Here is a 20,578-nt window from a genome sequence, read left to right as displayed (position 1 = left end):
AGACATCATGCAAAAAATAAAATCAGAATAGTTTGACCCAGTTAAAGCAGAGTTACATCAGATCCTTCAAACTGACAGTTGTGAGATCAAGGCCACCAAACCAGTTAAAACTTAGTCCTATTGGTAAATACAGGGGGCTTGTCCAGGTGATAACAGCGGGAGGAGCGGCAACATAAGAGGCACATGCTGCCCTTGACAGAAATATCAACTTGTCACAAATAAATTTCAATTTATATGGCTGGCAACAACAAATCTAAATGCCGTACTTTAACCCAGTCAACCAATCACTCATAGACAACAATCTTAAAATGGATAAAGATAAACCTGACTCTGATTCATAGATATTAACTTGTATGACTAAAACTAACTGGGGGCCTTTGTATCCACCATGGTACTTTGGTTGTAACCAAAAGTAAAGCACTGGTTACTAGTACACAACTAAAAGGGGAGGAAGCATCAAATTAGGATATGTAACGTAACCTGGGATCAGCAGAGAAACCACAATGACGGGATCAAGTCTGTGGGGGGTGGCCCCGCAGAGACTGCAGCTGGAAACACAGCCAATAAGACAACGTGGGAACCAAAGAGTTTTTTAATGCTGTTATGTCTTGATGATTCTAAAATAAAGCTCTGCATGTCCTAGATGTCAGCACACATCAGTGCACAAAAATGTCTGTGATGCAGATGCGCGTTTCACTTGTCACAAATTATGGGGATGCTGGATGTGTGACACTTGAAAAGAGGTGCACAAAAAGGACAGGTTGACAGTCAACAAATTAAACTAAAATAATTCCAATTGCATTTTGAAAACAAGTGTTAAATGAAAATAATGTTTATACAGTCGTCGCTGTCATTCCTTAAAACCGTGTAAGGCCGCCTACATACTTCAGCCCAAAACACACATGAATAAGGATGTGAAACAGCACTGTTTTTGTCTCAGACTTCTCCAGTTCCTCAGAGACACTTTTGTTTACATGTACCATTGAGAGACGCCACGAAGCATGGGAAGAAAAAAAAATCTGGCCAATAAAACAACAACCATGAGTACAGACTGTGAAACCCTGCCAGCATTATTCACGCAGAAGCCCAACCCAGGTGACAGACCCCCCCCCCATGCTGAGATACGTGGGGGTGGGTGGGGTAGGGATGCTGTTGCGGGGCTGATTCAGCAGGATTCTTAATCAAATCCAGGAACATTAATTGCTTGCTGCGCTATCAATCAGGGAGGCGTTACCAGGTTTGGGAGCGATCAGGATGACGATCCATCAGAAAACCTGGGATGGTCATTGTTGGCTTTCTGCTGATCAGCTAAAGCTCTGCGCCACAGATGGAGAACAAGGGGTCGGCCGTGGCATGGAGAGGGGATTGGGGTTAAATAGGCTGTAAAAAAGGGGGGATGTATACTGTATGTCATCTGCTCACTGCTGTGATTTGTTTGTTCAGGAGAGGGAGGGCTACTGAGGGATTTGGGGGGAAGGTAGGAAACTAAAACACAGTTGGGTTTAATGATCAGCTAATCCCCCCTCCTTTGGTGGGAGGGCAGTATATAACACAGGACAGCCTGCTCTCACACCAGTTAAAGAGCAAGGTCAGTTTATAGCAGAGGACAGGCTACACCAAAGAGCCGTAAAGGATTCTGCTGTTTGGAACTGGATAAGAGAGCCAAGATGAAGCTGTTATACCTGCTGCTGCTTGCCAGTTGCACTGCTGCCACCCCTCTTGAATCCTCAAGTAGGGAAAAGTACACTACCCTGCCCTCCGATGTCTTCACCACTGCAACAATGCCGCCCGAAGCCAAGTCTCGCTTTGCCCTGCTGGACGATGTCCGCCTACTGGCAAATGGCCTCCTTCAACTGGGGCAGAGCTTACGAGAGTTTGTGCACAAGACCAAAGGCCAGATCAACGACATCTTCCAGAAGCTGAACATTTTTGACCGCTCCTTCTACCAACTCTCAGTGGTCACATCAGAGATCAAGGAGGAAGAGGCGGAGCTGAAGAAGACTACCAATTACCTGAAAGCCAACAATGAAGAGATCAAAAATCTGTCGCTGGAAATCAACTCTAAGATCAACAGTATCCTGCAGGAGCGTGCACAGCTGCAGAGCAAGGTGGGCAACCTTGAGGAGAAGATGCAGGGACTGTCGCAGAGCATGGTTCCCCTCGACCACGTTAATGAGATCACAACACTCAAGGTAAGCTCTTAATGTCTCTTTTCTTTGAGTTCAGACTAGATTTGTACTATTTTATTTGATACTTTCAATATTTTTAACCAATTAAATGGGCTTTTTAGAACAGTTACAATGATAACATTTGTTCTTCTCAGGAAGTGATTGAAACTCAAGAAAAAACAATTGGCATCCTTCTGAACGCCGTGAGGGAGCAGCACGATCAGCTTAACAACCAGAAAATCAAGATTACAAATCTTGAGGACAAGGTAGACGCCTGTTTGACAAAATGTCACAATAAGTTATAGTGTCTGTGGTTTCAGCATGTTCTGTTCAACAATATGAAATAATGAGGGGATTTTTTTGGACACAGTTTTAAAAGTAACTATACCCTCTTGCAGATAAGTTATGACAACTACCAAGATACAGTTGACAAGGCCAAATATCCAGACCCAGACATTTCTGATTTGTTTGAATATCTGGCAGGAAACTCCAGCCTGGACACAAACGGTGAGATTATTTCACATCTGTTGTACCCCTTAATGCCTTCGAATTAAAGACAGCAAAGCTGTGGGCTAATTAGCTAATTCATTAATCATCACCGTCTTTCAGAGCTGGCGACAGACTGCAGCGAGCTGTTCGACAAAGGAGAGACAAACAGCGGAATCTACATTATCAAGCCCAACCAATCTGAGCCGTTCTACGTTTACTGTGAAATGGGATCAGGTTGGTTGATTACTAAAGTTCCTGCTGTGAGAGCTGAATTAGACTCTGTGGCTCTGGGAGCCTTGGGTATGGGTCATTGGGCAAAGCAAGCAAACAAACGAGGCCTTTAAAAATAGATCCAAGAGGTTCTGCAAGCGTGTGGGGAATGTGTTGACTGGCTGACTATGTCATTTAATCTGTGATAATAACATTCTCTAATCTTTGTTTGAACGTTTGTCTGCCCTGGAATATATTTCTAAATGCATTCTGTAGACGGAGGTTCAACTGTCGTCCAGCGCAGGGTCGATGGTTCAGTGGAATTTAACCAGTCGTGGAACAAGTATGAGCTCGGGTTCGGAGACTTGCAAAGTAAGTATTTTGTGATTTGAAATAAATGTCAGCTGCAGCAGAAAACAAACTATGTATCAAGAGGAAATTCATTTAACATCAAATTAATTTGGGGACCGTTTTATTGCAGACGACTTTTGGTTGGGCTTGGAGAAAATCTACAGCCTTACTCAGCAGGGGGATTACATCCTGCGTATTGATTTGGAGGACTGGAAGGAGGAGAGACACTGGGCTGAATACCAGTTCTCATTGGAGGGTCCTTCCAAAGACTACATCATTCAAGTCACTAACTTCTCTGGTGATCTGCCTGATGCCTTGGCCAACAGCACCGGCATGAGGTTCTCTACAAAGGACAGGAATACTGACGACAATCAAAACCCCAACTGCAACCGCAGTTACACAGGTAGACACCCAGAGAACCCCAAAATGTCCTATGATCACATTGTTCCCGATAGTTTATGCTTTTTACTTGATCCACTGACAGGTGGTTGGTGGGTCAATGCCTGTGGGGAAACCCATCTGAATGGAAGGTATCAGTGGCTGAGAGCAAAAGGAAGGGCACCCAGAAGGAGGGGCATTCACTGGAGGCCTGCTGCAGGCCCTTCCTTTTACCTGAAGATGACCAAGATGACATTACTGCCAGTCCAACACACTAACCAACACTGAGTCTCAAAATTTACACCTTCAAAGTGGGTACTGGAACCCCCCTCCCCTCCACAAAATAAGTTTGAATGCTCAAGTGAGGTAACACAAGAACTATCCATACTGTTTAACAACTATCTGTTAAGCTGGCAGTCATGTGCATGAACTAGTCCTGAGTCAACCACAGACTAGTCCCTACTTTCATCCAACAGTCCTCATGTAAAGCTCAATCTGACACGTGCTACCTGAAGCACGATCACCCGTCAAGTCTAAGCCTTTGTAGTAGTTTCATTTCAAATACAAACTGGTAAACAAGTAATAGGATGCACATGAGGTGGGAAAACAACAAGTATGATCTCTGCAGATGCGCTGGCGGAATAACAAGGACGGGCTCTAGATGGGATGTGTAGATTAAGAAAAAGAAAGGATTATTAAAATTTAATGTTAGAATCTGGGCTGCATTTCCAACTCAACGGAAATTAGATTAGATCTTTACCCGTCCTGTCGGTACGTGAAGAGATATAAATCATCAATGTATTCATGAATTTAAGTCCGTGCAAATGCACAAGTCTTTCTGTGAAAAGCCACATGTACTATTCCTGATATATTACCCCACTCAGTTGCATTATTCATCTTTGCATTACTAATCAGAGTGATTAATCAGACTCTTGAGTTTTAGGATCCAATATGTGCTCTCCACTCTTACGTATAGAGGACCTCTGACTCCCTGAATGCGACATAACCAAAAGCCAAAGTTCATAGTTTAAACAGGCCGATGCGATTTTCTGTTTTCTATTTTAATATCTACTCACATTGTAATTAACAAGCCCTACTCAATAACATTAGTTGTAGCCTGATGGCCTCCTGACATGTCACGATGTTGTACTGACCAATAGATAACGGACTGCTGCATTTGGGTTGAAAAATGCTGACAGCTGCTATGAAGCAACAATGCCATGGAGGTCATTAACCTGTCCTTCAATTACTCAACCCCTACATTCACTTGCAAAATGGTCATATTGATTCACAATGGCAACTTGCATGCAAATTATTCTATAAATCGCAGTTAACAATGCATCTTTAACATTATTGATGCCACGTCTTGTAATTGTTGTTTATGCTACTTTATCATTAATTGCATGGGGGAAAAAATAACTAAAGTACTAACAGTTGTCTGGTTGTAGTTGAAATCTTTTGGTTTCATGTGTGTTTTTTATTCTGATATTTAAACTATGTTAATATTCTTGCTTTGTGTGTTCTCATAATATTGGAAAAACATCATGTTTGCATATTTCCAGTTATTGAGTCATATTGACTCTTGTCCGTGATGCTATTTCAACATAAAAACTGTATAGTTAATGTGTCTCCGGCTAAATCAAAATGTCAATTAGGCCATTTGCTGTACTGCACAGGTATTTATAAAGATATTAAAATAAAGCTAATGGGAGCAAATAATATTGTGTTTTTGTATACATCTGATTTTTGACCATAATGGATAAATGAGGTGTGGAAGCATAAATGTAACAGGTGGTCTTAAGGACAGACCTCCAGGTGACCTTGACTAAAACAGAACTTCCTCACACAGAAGATCTATGGCCTTTACTGGGAGACATGGAGTGAACATTAACAAGCCAGTGTCGGGCTTTACTGCGCAACGCTTGAAAACGTGCACACACTTTACTACAGGCTAATCAAAAATAAATACATTTAAATACTGTCTGCTTTAGAAGCATTTCAGTAAAAAGCCACACACACTTGAGAAAAAAATCTTCATTTACTGGATTAATGTTCACTCCACAACTAGCCAGAAAGGTAAGAAATAACAACTCAGCTGAAGGTTTGCTTCGGTACCTGTATGTGGTATTTGGCACATAGACATCTCTGGCGGGGAACTCCAAGATCTCCCTAGTGGGACGCACCCTGCTGTCTGGGTACGGCTTAACCTGGAGGAGGTCAGGGGTCAAGCAATAATGGGGGTTCTCTGGAGCTGGAGAAATGTCCAACTTCAACTGAGCTGTTATGAAACAGAAATAAGTCAGATTCATTACAAACACCATTACATTTTTTTCTGAAAACTTTCAATTAAATTCAAACTGTATACCTGTTATTGGTCTGAGTCTCCTCAGCACTGAGGAAGGCCTTCTCATATCAGCTAGGAATTTGTACAAGTCTTCATCACTCAATCTGTCTCCCTCCTAAAACACATTTACAGGTTGCAACATAAATACATTTAAATAAAGAAAACTGAATGTATTTTTGTATGTCTATGAGACCTGTTTGAAGAAATTGGTAATGGTAAGTGTTGCAGGTCTAAAGCCCGTCAGACTGCAGGATTCATCTCCACTGGTGGTCCTCTCCAGAGAACGCCTTCCCATGATGCTTGAGTTCCTCCGCTCTGACCATGAGCCTTTTCTTTCTGCACACAGTAAAAGAAGAGGTCAGGATTAATATTTGTTTTCCATCCCGACTGACAGGAGATATACAGGTTTATTTCTTAAACCTGCCTAGCAACAAAAAGGTAACCACCACGTTCAAAAATACACCATAGGGTCAAAGGTTAGGCAAAGACCAATGGTCAAACTCAAAAATAATACATGACATGACCCAGGCATGAGGGACACCCTCTCAGCCAAAGACTATCATGATAACTACATGCAGTAGTGTAGGTGGAAGAAGAATAAAAAGCACAAAACAGTGTAATCCATCTCCATTTTAATGAAAGTGTAGTGAACTTCCAAAACCTGGGTTGGAATATTCAGCTATTTATGCACCATGTTTGCCACTGCAATCAAAGGGTTACTTTAAAAGGACAATTCTTACCTGACAGGCTCATCTCCAGCTCAGTATCTCTCTCCAGACTACCAGCACTGTTTACAATGTTCATCAAGTGGATGGCGGTCCAGGCAAATGGCATTCGGTACCGGCCGAGACGTTGGCAGAACTGCTCCGACTGGCTGCGAAGCTTCTCCAGCTTTTCTTTGTTCTGAAATTGGAGGAAAAAAACAAACTTATCAGACTCGATTAGTGGACAGCATCAATAGGTTACAAGGATTGATTTTGCACTTGAAACTGGAATGTGCAAACTGAGCAAAACTCAAAAAACAAATTCATTTCTTTTCCCCAGAAAATTGCAGTTGCCCTACCTTTGTAGCATCTGACTCTTTCATCACCATATAGGGCTCAGCACATTCTCCAATATCACCTTGCTGCAGTACTTTTTCCAACTAGGGACACAGCATAAACCTTCTATCATTACCACAGAAGCTAATACAAGTGTTTACAGTAGTGAGATATTATTAGCATTATATCAGGAAAAAAGAACCTACAGGAAAAAACAGACTGACCTTAATGACAAGGAAGACGTCCTGGGAGGGATAGGTGATGGAGAATATTGCAGACCGTGCCAGTGTGGAGATGGCTGCAGTCTGCACATGCGGTCGCAGCATCGCTTTCGTTTGCTCAGAGTTAAGGTCGAAGAAAAAGTTTTCTGAAATCTGAGAGAGAGACAGAAACCTATTTATAGCGCGACAGTGATGCGGTGTTAAAACAACCGGCGGGTACAGCACTGTCATATGCTACCTAGTGTTTGTCAATTAACCAGCATTAAAAATGACACGAGTGATGTTCAGATGTGTAAATGTAACACAGCTGAAGCATAAATCCCAAATTTGAAAGGTTTACAGCATCAAGACCCAACAAGTCAGAGAAGACCCATACTGAGAAAAGCCGAAAAGCTTACCTTCTTCTTTTCCTTTACATCATATAAGGCCAAACTTGCAAATATGGGTTCAATTTCAATCTCAAACCTTCAGGAAGAGAACAAAAAAGTGTCAGCAGAAAATCAGCAAATGGAAAATAGGAGGTATGAAGTATTTAAGCCCTACTTCAAGGATAAGCACTTGACAAGTAGCCTCTGGCCAAAGTGTTCTTTGGGCACTTCAGGCACACAGTGGCGTTCAATGGGTTCCTCCTGTACACAAAAACAATGACCTTGGATGGATGAGACTACTTTACTGGGCCAGAGTAAATGTTTGTATTCATTTTTCAATCTTGCAATGGTTGTAATCAAAAGATACATCAAATTCAGTTCAGTTAAAGGCAAAACTCTGATGTAGTGTGTAAACTCCACCTCATCGAGGGCCGGGTACAAAGCGAAAAGTTCACGGTTGCGGTGGCACTTGCGCTGGTCCTCGTTGTGCCGGTCTATCTCCTCGTTTGGAGCGCGGTCAAGGAGGTGCGGGAGGAGCACGTCAGGGAGGGAATTCTTCAAGTCAAAGATGCTGCAGGCCCAGCTGCCACGAGGGGTGTCATCGATGGACATGGACCTCCGCTTTAGATCGTCCTACAACACAACCGCCACAATTAACCCCAACAACTCACAAGCTGACGTGTGTGTGAATCTGCTACATGATCCCCAGAGATTATCAAAGATTAGAAACCTGGTCATCCTGGTAGGTGCTAGTTTCTGGCATTTCATCAGCCTCAAACACTTGTTTAGGCAGACCTTTCTGACGCTCTTTCTGCTTGTCCAAGGTGTTGGGATTAAAGCCCGTACCCAGTTTGTGGTACCTGAGGGAGCATGCATCAAGTCAGAAGACATTAGTACTAGTGACCTTCATTACTCACAGAAAAGAATCAACCAGAAACCAGAGGGTTTAAAAAAGAGAATGTGAACTACTCTGGTGATTCTTACCTTCTGTTGACAAGAGCCCAGTCTTCTGTGTAGGACCGGACGCAGTCTCTGACATGAGCATCAGTATCGCTGAAAGAAGACAGAATAAAAGAAAATGGGAATTAGAGGGCACAAACTTTAATAATCCTTTAAATCTGTCCCTGACTGGACGTACACGACAACTATTGACAGTTTTAAGACCTTGAGAGCATCTTACCCTTCCTCTGGAACACCTTGTGCTACTGTGCGACACTCCCTGGGTGAGTAGATGACCTCAATATCATCTTGGGGAAATTCAATCAGATCTCTCAGGGGGCCTGATTCCACAATGGGTGGGTGAGTGATGAGATACTCTTCAAAATCCACTGGCTCAACTGATTCTGTTAGAGGAACCTTGATGGTAATGAGGAAGGTTAAGAAAATGTCAGGAAAAACAAAGTTGGAAGTAGTCCGAATAGTTATTAGTATTTATTTCAAGATGTGTTTTTTCTGTCGTTTAATTCACACAACAAATAAAGATGCAAAATGCTATTTAGAGCACAACTTCCCCTGTTATTTTAGGATGAGCATACAGAATAAAAGAATTGATTTAGAAGTCAGCTTCGTCTTTGCTGAAGTGAAAGGATCTAACAGACGAGGAAAATCTTTCCAGATGGGTGTGTGTTTGTCTGTTTGTTTGTCCTACTTGCAGAACACAAACACTTTACCCAGTTAAAGCAAACTGTGAACTAATTAAAGCGAGGGAGACATGCGTGCCGGTATTGTGCCTCATCATGACAAGCCTCCAACATATTAAATAAGGCCACTTTTGGTCTCACAGACAGTGTTTAAAACTCTAAAGACACTAATGTTTCTATAGTTTCATCCAGGCCAAAGATGCAGATTAAAAGCAGAGTGATACACTATTATAGCAATGTTATTGAAACCTTGGGAAATAGATATTCAAATGTGTTTCTTATTCACATGCAGTTATTTCATGGAAAGAAATGTGCGGCTACATACAGAAAGTATGCTTCATGGGTACAGGAGGCATTTTTCTACCGACATGGCGGTATTGAGAGTCTTCAAAAGTAGGAACAGTGACGCCTTGTGGCACACTGACATTAAAAACAGCCATTTAAAAACAGCCTGAGGCAGAGAGTTTGAAAGAGGAAGAATGTATCAACTGAAGCACGAAGTAGCGTGACTGGACAGCAATCAGAAGATCGCGCGAAGGTCGAGCGCCGATGCTGTTGGAGACGACTCACTGTATTGCTTGTTGCGGTCCCCACATTGAGGTTTTTGAAGAGTTGTGGTGAACCACCATATTGGCCAGCTATCTGCTTCCTAACCTCTGCTGCCACAGTCCTGTAAAAGAGAGAGTGAAACAGAAGGAAGAAGGCAGGTGAGTGTCATCATATTTCAGAGATCCTCCAGCTAAAGCGAGCATGATTAACCACAGCGAATCAAGATGGCCGACCGATTGATCCTCAAGCAGATTCGATTATGGTAAATAGACTTCTCTATAGGACTAGGTGTTAGAGTCCCGACCTAATCATGGCAAGTGAAAAAGACTTGGGTGGAGCAGGATTGGCACTCATGATTCTGTGGTGTCACCAGCTCGATGTGTCGAGCTGGTGATCACATATCATAATATGACACTGAAATCAACACCAAAAAGCTACGCTAGGAGAGATATTATACAATATTGTTCAAAACTGAAAGATTTCACCACAAAGGAAGCATTCAACTGCTACTATATTATATAAAAATTACATTTTAAATGATGAGCTAGGTTTATAACAGGCTAAAAAAGGGATGCAATTTACTGGATTTACTGGAACCGGCCACCATGTCAATAGTATGAGCATTAATATTATATGTACAAATGGTTCTCGTGTTCTGGAATCAACTTAATGTTATTTGTTTTAAATCTTGAAATCAGAATACAACATTCCACTCCCCTATGATTGTATAATTCTAGGAAATATATGTTTTTTATGCAAACATTTGTGACTTACAGGCAGTCAGTAAAAATCCCATTAATTTGAGCATTTTGCAGCCAAAATCTGCATTTTTGAATAAAAACGCAGAGAATCAGCAGGGAACATTGAGTTCATCAGAAATTCTGTAGGTTCACCAGCTTAGACTGCACCAAAAAGCCCAATTAATCCTGTAAGTGACAAATATCGGGGGTGTTAATAGTTCCAGTAGACATCATCTATACATCCATCTATCTGGGATGATCGTAATTGACAGCTAGCACAAAGCCCTTTGTTAAAGAGATTACTTTGATCTGTCTGAGAAGCGGATAAGGGATCATAACATCGCCATTGGTAGCCTCTGAGGAAGACTTTTGTCCTCGCTCTTAATGCCCTTAAACCACCAACATCTTCTGTCACTTCGTATAAATTCCAGCTACACCAAGTTGTCTCACATCCAGTTGCCTGTCGTTAGCAACCAGGCAGGATAGCTTGCTAACCAAAAAACAGGCTCAATTGACAGTAAACCGAAATATTTCAAAAAAGCTGAATTCCCTTTTGCTACAACACGTCTTGAACAACGACTTCACCTCTATTCTTTGTTAGCGTTAAACAGACGGGACAGGGGGAAGCAGCGAGCTGCGTCTGCGGCTGTCTGGGTGGGTCTGAGCATCTTTGCTGATGCGGCTAACGAGCGGTTAGCTTGGAGCGGCCAGGCTTCCGTTGGCTGGGCCTCCTTCATTGGGGTCCCACAGTAATGGTATGACGGAGACTGACCACCGCGCAGGCAGACAGAAAGCTCACGCAGCCTCCCACAAAACTGCCGAGGGTTTCGAGGCCTTACCTGCTGATTTTCTGGGCGAAGGCGCGGCGTTCAGCCATGGCAGTGGCCGCTACTGTGCTTTAACGGGATTCCCAGGGAGGCAGGCAGGCAGGCTGCTGAGGAAGACGCCGTTGGTTTTTCCACTCACTACGACCACAGGGAAAACAGGAGAATGGAAGCATTACCGTCCCGACCGCAGTGCTGCGCAAGAGAACACACCCAGCAGAAAGCCGCTGCGCATTATTCAGCAAAAGTGTCGAATACAGCACAGATAAATAAGGGGCTTTTATATATCGGCCACTCCGAGTCACTGCAAATGAGAATGAAAACACACATGAAATGACAGTGTCAATTTTTTTTATTCTTTAGTTTTTTTCAAGTACAGTTTGGACACACTGGCCCATTTCTGGCCCATTTACAGAATAAGATTAATTCCTCCACAAGAGGTTACGTTAGTGCCTGATTGTTTTATGGACGTGCATATTTTTGGTTAGTTGTTGAGTCTCAGTTTATGAAAAACAGATAGAGGTCATGAACAACGAGTCCTCCCTGCGCAGTACTGACAGTAATGTGAGACAATAAGTTAAACGGTGCCTGCGGCGCTTTATTTTGTCAGTGCGGCCATAAGAAATAAGTGGCGCTTATTTCAAAGCACGGCGCAACACAAACAAACCGGGCGCTCGTCGTCCGCAACGTAGTTCAGGAGGGGGAGTTATTAAGCACCGCCCGCTCGTGCATGGCTGGTTAAAAACAAGCCCCCACAGTCCCAGGCTCGAGAAGTAATGGTCACCGGCGGAAACACGAGATCACGTGACCCGCGTTTTCCACTTCCTCCATCTAAACGTTGGATAAAGATTACGATGTTAATTTCTGGTTTTCGAAAGTGGGGACGTAACGACAGACCATGCAATTCATTTAAATGCACTTGAAGATATTTTTACGCTACAATTTCCAACGGTCTCGCCCTGTGACTGTGGATGTGAAACACGCACGTATGGAGGAAGTTCTAAGGTAACAGTTTGCTCTGCGTGCACCAGTACAAGCACAGCCGGTGAAACATTCTTGGTGGTTAACCGTTTTGTGGCACTTGTGGTTTTTGCTTTGTAAATTGACGCCGTTTTGAGTGTGTAACTGTTCGCTGGCAGAGTTTGAAAGCGCTGTGGGAATGGACCCCGTGCCCTTCTGGCTCAAATGGAAACGAAAGGAAAGACAAAGTTCTTGTCAGTGTGGCACAATGTCAAATACAGTAAGTGATCGGCTCGAGGCGGACACACACACACACACACACTTTGGTTTGCTTGCTTTTATAGATCGCACTTAAGGACTTATTTTCTCAACTGGGTTGTAAATTGCATTGCAGTTTTAAGGTTGGAAAAGTGTTATGCCCTTTTTTTTCATAGAACATTGAACAAATCAAACATTTAAAGGAAACCAGGTTAGAATATCTTAAAACAATTATGTGTTATGGTGTCAACTCTGATTTGCAAAGAAGTTTGTAGGTGCAAATATTACTGAGTTAGAAAACACTGAATGGTGTGTGTGTGTGTGTGTGTGTGTGTGTGTGTGTGTGTGTGTGTGTGTGTGTGTGTGTGTGTGTGTGTGTGTGTGTGTAGGTTGGGCTCTGAAACCAAAGACATCATTCAGCAGAAATTCCCCGGTCCTTCTTCTTGGAAAATGTTACCATTTTAAAGCCGAAGGTGCGTGTAAAAGATAAAAGAATACAGGCTCACAGAAATCTCCTCTAAAGCCTTTGTTTACCACACACAAGCTCGTCCTGTTCGGCCATGTCAACCCTTTTTGATGCGCTCGTTTCAGAGGATGAAGGTCAGACAGAAGCCTGCCGAGAGGCCTCTGATGAGGAAGGTGTCATGGGTAATGTGGAGGATTTCCGCAGAGACTTTGGGTCCCGGATTTGGCTCACCTACAGAGAGGAGTTTCCCCCATTGCCCGGCTCCTCTCTGACCTCGGACTGCGGCTGGGGCTGCATGCTGAGAGCCGGGCAGATGATGCTGGCTCAGGCCCTCCTTCTTCACTTTCTGGGCAGAGGTGAGCGGAGGAGCGATGGGGGAACCGCGGACAGTAATTTGGCGAACTGTAACGTCGCAATATATTTTTTAAATTCATGGCTAGCCACATTTAAGAGTTTCCTAATTTTTTACCCAAAAGTACACATTTAAATGAGTTGATGCGAGCCGTGTAACATAAATGAATCCCGCAAGTCTTTGCGAGACCTTTTGACTGTGAAGTGTCCCAGACTTAATGGGTCCATATAATGAGATGACTGCCAGCGTAATGTAGTCATTTAGAAAACAATATTTAAAACTTGTTCTTCTGTCAGACCTCAAATATGCCTCGAATGAAATAGTTCTCTATAAAATGACTAAGGGCCACTTAAACATATTTATTAATCAATTTCCCTCTAATTCACTTCTGGTTCAAGGTCATTTTGTTAATGCCTCGGACTTTAATCTGGCCTGTTTTACGAGCCGGGACACTCCTCTCGTTACTGCCTGCGGCTCTCATTTTTGTACGGTCCTGCTGGAGTGAGATACCGGGACACTTGTTTTTCAGAATGGGACAGTCATCTGTCTGTTCTTAGCTAAATTGCCCAACTTTTGAAGGATTGTCACTAAACATCTGGTCAAAAAGATTACTGTAATTGCCTTCCTCCTATAATTATCTGGAAAGGCCGTAGGCGGCTCCTGTCCTCCACCGCAAGGCCTTGGGTTTATGTTGGGAGCTGTGATTTCTGTTGCCAAGTATTTTACATGAAACCTCAGAGTAGTGTATCCTCCCCCCTAGACTGGACCTGGTCAGGGGCGATGTCACTGCAGCCTTTGGACACAGAGACGTGGACCACCTCTGCAGCGAAGCGCCTGGTGGCCTCTCTTGAGTCTTCTCTGCAAGCTTCTCCTGGACCCTCTGACCCCGTGGTGTCCCAAAGGCAGGTCGCAGGATCTGGTGAGGAAGCGGGCGTCCACACGGACGGGGGCTTCCACCGAACTCTGGTGTCCTGGTTCGGGGACAGCCCGTCGGCTCAGTTCGGCCTCCACAGGATGGTCCGCCTGGGCCTGGCGATGGGGAAACGGGCAGGGGAATGGTACGGGCCTGCTGTGGTGGCACACATTCTCAAGTAAGTCTGGCTAATTAGGAAGACGCCTGCAAAATTAGTGTTTATAAATCCTCCAGCTAGCATCTCCCTGCTTTACCTGATTCCTTCCTTTCTCCATCTCCTACCGCTCTAAGGAAAGCTGTTGAGGAAGCGAGGGACCCTTGTCTCGCAGGTATTTCCTCTTATGTCTCGCAGGACTGCACAGGTGAGAACGAGGAGCCTGGTCCCAGCCCGCAGCACTCACGCTGACTGTCTCTCCCCTTCTCACAGCAGCAGGAGTCTTCTGTTCTCAAGTTCAAAACACGACCCTTATCCTCACTGCCTGGGTTATATCAGTATATAAGTATAATGCAGGCTAAAAGATTTAGCTCCGCACTCCCATATTCATCTGTTCAGCTCATCCCTCAGTTAATTATTTCTGAACAACAACACAAACTTCTTGCAGCTTTTTAAAAATCTATATAGGTTCTGTTTTTATTGACTCCAACTTGGACAGCTCGGTTGTGCTTATTTGTTGCCTAAAAAGGACTTCTGCTGCATATTGTAATGGCAGAATAAGACAAAAAATTGCTGTTTATTAAGTATAAAAGCATTTTATTTTTTTTTAAAAACGAATTAGGAAATTTTCAACCACAATAAATGACATTTCTGATAATATACATCTCATGAAATGAGGACAAAAAGAATTGACAGAAGACCGCCGTCTATATTTCCAGTGTACAGCGCTGATGTCATCGACAGCCACAAAGCATCAGCATCAGCAGCCGCTGAGAGGCCTGATGTGACTTCATCCTCTCACAACAGCCAGCCAGCTTCAGCCTCTCCAGACAGCCGGGCCGTCATCATCCTCGTCCCGGTGCGGCTGGGCGGCGAGAAGACGAATCCAGATTATTTTAACCTCGCAAAGGTGAGATATGCTTGAACAATGCAACATTTAAAAGAGCGACATGCCTGTGCTTTTATCAAAGGCAAATCCTCCCTGTCCCTTTCTCCATTTAGAGCTTTCTGAGTCTGGACTACTGCATAGGCATCATTGGGGGGAAGCCCAAACAGGCCTGCTACTTTGTGGGATTTCAAGGTTGGTATTGGCTCAGTGTAAAACAGAAAGACACAACGAGCCGTTGGGGTCTGAAAACGATTATTTTGCATAACCTCCTCTCATTATATGAAGAGACACGGTAAGTTAATGTATTCCTGTTTGCATGAGGGAAATGGAGAGAAGTGAAAATGGAGGCAAGTGAAGCGAAGCTCACTTTATTCTCTGTGACCTATCAAAGCCTCGCCATTTATCACAAGTAACCCTCCCAAGTTGTGAGCTGTAATTGATTTCCATAGGAGACGTGTATTAAATTCCCCCCAAGCCTTAAAGTGAGCCACTCTTCATCACCTTCAGGAGCTAGGAGGAACCTTCAGTTGTACATCTTGGCAGTCAATATTTACGCATTTACATTTTACCAATTTGAAATACAGTAGTGGAAGATGTCTAAATGACAAGCCATACGTTCCTCCTGCCAAGGCGGCGCTCAGGGCTGCATTTATCACATGCAAATGGCCGAATATAATTGCATGTTTGTAAAAGTAATTCCCCCGCACAAAAATTAAATGACAACCCCTCTTTGTGCGCGTAAAGAATGTGCTTGCACAAACGCATCTGATTATACGGAATTTAATCTGCACTGGTGGATATTAAAAAGCAACAACCTTCTGGGAGGCATATTTGATGCACACAAGTAGACGGGGCGAGTGACTTTGAGCTACTCTGCATAGAAATTGAAGAGAAGCCCGTTTTTTTTCTAAAATAATCTGATGTTTTTGAATAACTTGTCTTTTGTTTTGTCCTTGCAGATGACAGCTTGATTTACATGGACCCTCATTACTGTCAGTCTTTTGTGGATGTCAGCACCAGCGATTTCCCTCTCCAGGTAATGCCAAATTACACAGACGAACTGACGGCGGCCCCTGTAATGTGAATTTAATAGTTTCTGTTAGTACTTAAGGGCATGAATCTTAAATCAGCCCTCAGACCAATTACAAAGTCTCTTTCTTCTGATTTATTTGCTGCTCAGCTGTGCGAAGCTGCCACTTAGGAGAAATATGGCAAACATCAGATCAGGTACAGAGAGCCTGAATATTTCAGGGCCCATACATAAAAATCAGCGCAGCAACTTTGTTTTATGCTTTTGCATGCGGTGGTATACAACGTGACAACACATGAGCTGCAGATTTATGGACGGTGTGACAGCAGATAAATAGGATTTCATTCCCCAAATAATGTGGAATACATCTTGTTCGCTGCCACAGAGTGTGTGTGTATGTGTGTGTGCACCTTTGTTGTTGTGCATTATCTGGCTCTTTCAACGTGCGGAGCATGTTCTAAAAGACATGGGGTCTTTCTGTCCAGTCCTTTCATTGTCCCTCTCCAAAGAAGATGCCTTTCACCAAGATGGACCCGAGCTGCACCTTTGGTTTTTACTCTAGAAGTGCACAAGACTTTGAGAGAATCAAACATGAGCTGACTGAGGTAGAGTAAATTCATGCTCTTCACTCCACTGATAGTTTCCTTGTTTTAAAGGGAAGTTCTTCTCTCCGTCTTAATGTGGAATTGTTCTCATGCATGTCCACTAGGTGGCAGCATTTATCTATGAATTAGAGCGACTTATCTCTTTCGCCTATAAAGTTGCACCATTCCTATTTGTGCTCTAAATATTCTGTTTCTGTTTAAATGACCTGTTATTAACAGGTTGGTGGCAAAGTAAGCACAAATATTGTCATATGTCTTTTCTGTTCCAGCTGTTGCAGCCATCAGCTAAAGAGAAATACCCAGCGTTCATTTTCGTGCAAGGGCACGGTCGGGACTATGACCTGTCAGCCTCCCTGTCTCCAGAGAAGAGAGAATGGCCGTTCATCCGTGACCCACGGAGGTCCGGCAGCACCGTCGGGGACTTCGTGCTGCTTTGATAGCGCTCTTTAAAGACTACTGAAAAGGAACATTTTACTCTGCCTCGTACCCAAGCACATTTTGACAATGAAGGTTATAAAACTTCTTTTAAAATGCGTAGCAATAAGTTTAAACGTCAGATTTTTTTAACTTAATTTAATGACCTAATGTGTTTTTCTATCCTTCATTTTTTTACATTAATCAAATATACTGACTGTCTCATCAGTGTTATTATCATTGAAGAAACATTAGAGGAATAATTAGATTAAATGGTTATTAGTTCAGTAAAAGTATTAAGCCCTTAAAGGGTATTTAAAAGTTGTTCTTGTGCCTTTAAAGTTGGCTTAACTGCAAGTTGATCAAGTTTTCAAGCTTTTAATTTGTATTTGATACATTTCATCAGTAGATAGGGATTAGACAAATATTCTGTTATTACCTGTCTCGTGTCTGTTCACAGGAGTTGAGCAGACAACACAGATAATGTCCTTCTCTTCATGATCTAAATGTAAGAAATAAATAACTTTTGACATAATTGTTGTACTGTTAAGTCCTTGCAAAAATGATACAAAGTCAGCTGAAACCATGAGAAACAGATCATATGATCTGCTTAAATGTATCAAACCAGGCCATAATAATGACAAATGCAGAGATTTACTATGTTAAACTTCCAAATCAGTCATAAATTCACAGATTCATTTATAATTTAGGGAACTTTTTAACGTTTCACGTCGTGTTTCCGATGATAGATTCTTTTTATCGAACTATTCAATTAGCTCCCTAATAAAGGCGGTGGTTCTGTGTACCTGAGGAGTTTCCAGTATTTGCAACTCCTGCACACTTGCATGAATTAAAAAGCAAACTAAAAATCTGTTTTGTCGCTCCATTTGGGTCCACTGAAAGAACTGTTGAGCCCCATGAATGTTTGCCTCATTTCCACCGCTAGATTCGAACCTCAGCGATGTGTTGAAATATATTCAATCTATTTTGCTCCCAGTCAAATGTTGTAGATTAAAACTAATCGTACGTGCTAACCATCTCTACAGCCCATTAACCAGGGACTGGAAAAAATGTGACCCGGTGACACTGGCGGCAATTGTGTTCCTCTGTAGAGGAAAAGAAAATATCCTTGTGTGCAGAGCTCTGTTTCCATGCAAGTCCAAGCTATTCTGGACTGTTTTCATCCACAATACAAATTCTTGCCTTATGATGGGCCTCCCTTATTAAAGGCAGGAAATTTCCCCTCTGTGATGGAGAAGGGGCAAGGGTGAGAATGCCCAGAAGAATCCCTCATTTGTTCCTCTCGCTACCATGGATAAAGCAGTGGCAAAACACATGAAAGCGTCGTTCCGGCGGGCTGTCTGATGATCCGTGTGTCCGTCCGCGTCTCTTTCCTTCATGGCGAGCGTCGGCCAGCTGTGTGGACGCGGCAGGAACATCAAGTATGCAGCTGCATTCCCCAACTTTGGAAGATGTGAGGGAAAAGGAAGGCTTGATTTGGCCGGGGTGGGGGGGGGGGGGAATGGGACATTTGGGGATTTTTGTCAGAGACATGAAAGAGCACTTGTGCTGGGGGGCACGCAGCGCTCTGAGGATTGTCTGTGCTGGCCCTGTATTTAAGGGGAATGTATGAATATTTGATTAATAAGTCACAGGCTCAGGGGAGATACAGGGAGGGCGCGGCGGCTTCACAAAACCCGAGCTGAGCACATCCACAGGCGTACAATATGCCTTCCTGTTAAACGCAGGCCGAAAATGTCATTGACACTGCAGATTCCTGAAAATCTCATCTGCAGCCGCGCAGATTCCCCACAAAGAGGGCGTCTATGATGGTGATTCTGCTGTTCCACAGATGGATGGATGGTCAGAGACGGGTGTCGGGGGGGCATTCATGTAAAGGCTCTGCAAAGACCAATAAAGATTTTATTTTGGCGTCATCCTGTGGAGGAAATTGCTTGTGGCACGAGGCCCTCAGATAGCAACAGTGTGGCTCCTAATGTTTTAAGATCCCACCTGTGTTTGGGGTGAAGACTTGATAACATCGTTCATGGGACAAGGGGACCTTCTGGATTTACTGCCCTGATGTGATCTGAGATGAATTTCAATGTTCTCAGACTATAACAGAATATAGAGGAGGGATTCTTTCTTTTTTTTGGGGGGGGGGGGGTAGTTCCACTGCAGAGTATAATGGTTATTATTTTTATGAAAAATCAAGAACAAAGTAGATCCATGAATACAAGCGTCCCTGATTATTAATTCTGCAGTGGAATTGATGAGTGAGGCCATATATAATGCAAGAAGGTCCTGGACAATCTGTCATCTCCATTCCTGGTTTAGAAAAGTCTCCGTGGGTCCATAAACACACAGATAAATTCAGATTTCTCTGCCGTTGCTCAAATCTGCTCCCTTCATGCCAAAGATGCACAAGAAAATCTGTCATTTTCCTGCAACCCTATAGATTCAAGAAGCTCCTCAAGCCAGCACCAGGACTGTGATGGATGGCACCAAGAACACCCAAGAGAATTATATTAACAAAAAGGAAAAGAAGTTGAGTGTCCGAGCTTTTCCATTCATCAAGGGTGTGTAAATTTATAAGGGCGAGTGTGTAGTTTACACATGTGTGTCTTGTGTGTGAGTCGCTCTAAATCTTAGGTGTCACACCCCCCCTACGTCTTCACACCAGGTGCAGGGGGTGCTAGATTTATACCATGTATCCCTAGCCCACCCTTGTGGAATGCTATGCATCTTCAAACAGGTACTTCACTTTGAAATCTCATCTCGCTGTGATATCTCTAGGCGCTAAATATATCCGGCACCCAGATCCCGCCGCCGTCGGAGCGTAAATACCGCCGGCACTGCACCAGAGTGCATTCAGTCCCAGGTCTGTCCACACAACCGCCCGCTTGTCTCCAGCTGTCTGCCTCCGCCGGCTCACCTCCTCCCCATCTCGCTGCTGGAAAAGTGCTGAGGCATCGCATGTCTCACGCGTCTTCTGCGTGAAACCAGATGTGATGTTCCGTAGCATCGGTGCCAGAGCTTTACAAGGGCTGTGCGGTGAGGATGCCATCTACCCGTGTTAGTCCAAAGGTCCACTCCAATGAAAATGATGTTTTTGACCTTGTTGGAAGGTTGATTTTTTTTTAAATGGCCATCAAGACTCAGAGAAGCCGAATCTCCTCTCTGTTCCATCAGCCTTAGAGTGATGGTTGGGATTA

At 43.4% G+C, this 20,578-nt stretch overlaps 3 protein-coding genes across 22 annotated transcripts in view; 2 read left to right on the top strand and 1 right to left on the bottom strand.

Moving 5' to 3' along the window:
* Positions 1–11,479, bottom strand: part of dock7 (dedicator of cytokinesis 7) — a 28,731-nt gene extending 17,252 nt beyond the window's left edge. For all 19 annotated transcript variants that reach the window (XM_029827612.1, XM_029827606.1, XM_029827607.1 and 16 more), the window contains exons 1-14: positions 11,338–11,479; positions 9,780–9,879; positions 8,750–8,925; positions 8,554–8,622; positions 8,300–8,429; positions 7,990–8,202; positions 7,745–7,830; positions 7,600–7,666; positions 7,205–7,354; positions 7,004–7,084; positions 6,681–6,843; positions 6,134–6,276; positions 5,962–6,055; positions 5,712–5,874 (exon numbers count right to left, since the gene is read on the bottom strand). In XM_029827612.1, the coding sequence (XP_029683472.1) occupies positions 5,712–5,874; positions 5,962–6,055; positions 6,134–6,276; positions 6,681–6,843; positions 7,004–7,084; positions 7,205–7,354; positions 7,600–7,666; positions 7,745–7,830; positions 7,990–8,202; positions 8,300–8,429; positions 8,554–8,622; positions 8,750–8,925; positions 9,780–9,879; positions 11,338–11,375 (1,673 nt within the window). In that variant the 5' untranslated portion in view covers positions 11,376–11,479. The remainder of the gene's footprint in view (positions 1–5,711; positions 5,875–5,961; positions 6,056–6,133; positions 6,277–6,680; positions 6,844–7,003; positions 7,085–7,204; positions 7,355–7,599; positions 7,667–7,744; positions 7,831–7,989; positions 8,203–8,299; positions 8,430–8,553; positions 8,623–8,749; positions 8,926–9,779; positions 9,880–11,337) is intronic.
* Positions 1,557–4,581, top strand: angptl3 (angiopoietin-like 3). Its single transcript, XM_011615119.2, has 7 exons — positions 1,557–2,192; positions 2,324–2,434; positions 2,567–2,675; positions 2,778–2,891; positions 3,144–3,239; positions 3,349–3,621; positions 3,703–4,581. Exons 1-7 carry the CDS (start codon positions 1,668–1,670, stop codon positions 3,882–3,884), a joined length of 1,410 nt encoding a protein of 469 aa, XP_011613421.2. The 5' UTR covers positions 1,557–1,667; the 3' UTR covers positions 3,885–4,581.
* A 610-nt stretch (positions 11,480–12,089) lies between the features above and the next one.
* Positions 12,090–17,898, top strand: atg4c (autophagy related 4C, cysteine peptidase). 2 transcript variants are annotated; one of them, XM_003974374.3, is made up of 11 exons: positions 12,096–12,327; positions 12,462–12,562; positions 12,930–13,013; positions 13,132–13,362; positions 14,119–14,449; positions 14,563–14,633; positions 15,145–15,335; positions 15,428–15,506; positions 16,274–16,350; positions 16,830–16,949; positions 17,219–17,898. In XM_003974374.3, exons 2-11 carry the CDS (start codon positions 12,508–12,510, stop codon positions 17,384–17,386), a joined length of 1,407 nt encoding a protein of 468 aa, XP_003974423.1. In that variant the 5' UTR covers positions 12,096–12,327; positions 12,462–12,507; the 3' UTR covers positions 17,387–17,898. The 2 variants fall into 2 exon arrangements, with proteins under 2 accessions (XP_029683482.1, XP_003974423.1); XM_029827622.1 differs by lacking the exons at positions 16,830–16,949; positions 17,219–17,898 and adding an exon at positions 16,495–16,813 and having other exon boundaries at positions 12,090–12,327.
* Positions 17,899–20,578: the final 2,680 nt, after the last annotated feature.

Source organism: Takifugu rubripes, chromosome 20 (assembly GCF_901000725.2).
Source record: "Takifugu rubripes chromosome 20, fTakRub1.2, whole genome shotgun sequence".
NCBI classification, from domain to species: Eukaryota; Metazoa; Chordata; class Actinopteri; order Tetraodontiformes; family Tetraodontidae; genus Takifugu; species Takifugu rubripes.
The sequence above is the reverse complement of the archived record's forward strand: the minus strand, read 5'-3'. Positions and strand labels throughout refer to the sequence as shown.

Excerpts from the sequence above, each read along its gene's own strand:
- angptl3 (XM_011615119.2), top strand. The coding sequence starts at position 1,668 with ATGAAGCTGTTATACCTGCTGCTGCTTGCCAGTTGCACTGCTGCCACC. Across the intron at positions 2,676-2,777 it reads CTCCAGCCTGGACACAAACG|AGCTGGCGACAGACTGCAGC; the intron begins GTGAGATTATTT and ends ACCGTCTTTCAG. Across the intron at positions 3,622-3,702 it reads CTGCAACCGCAGTTACACAG|GTGGTTGGTGGGTCAATGCC; the intron begins GTAGACACCCAG and ends ATCCACTGACAG.
- atg4c (XM_003974374.3), top strand. The coding sequence starts at position 12,508 with ATGGAAACGAAAGGAAAGACAAAGTTCTTGTCAGTGTGGCACAATGTC. Across the intron at positions 14,634-15,144 it reads TGTCTCGCAGGACTGCACAG|TGTACAGCGCTGATGTCATC; the intron begins GTGAGAACGAGG and ends CTATATTTCCAG. Across the intron at positions 16,351-16,829 it reads CCAGCGATTTCCCTCTCCAG|TCCTTTCATTGTCCCTCTCC; the intron begins GTAATGCCAAAT and ends CTTTCTGTCCAG.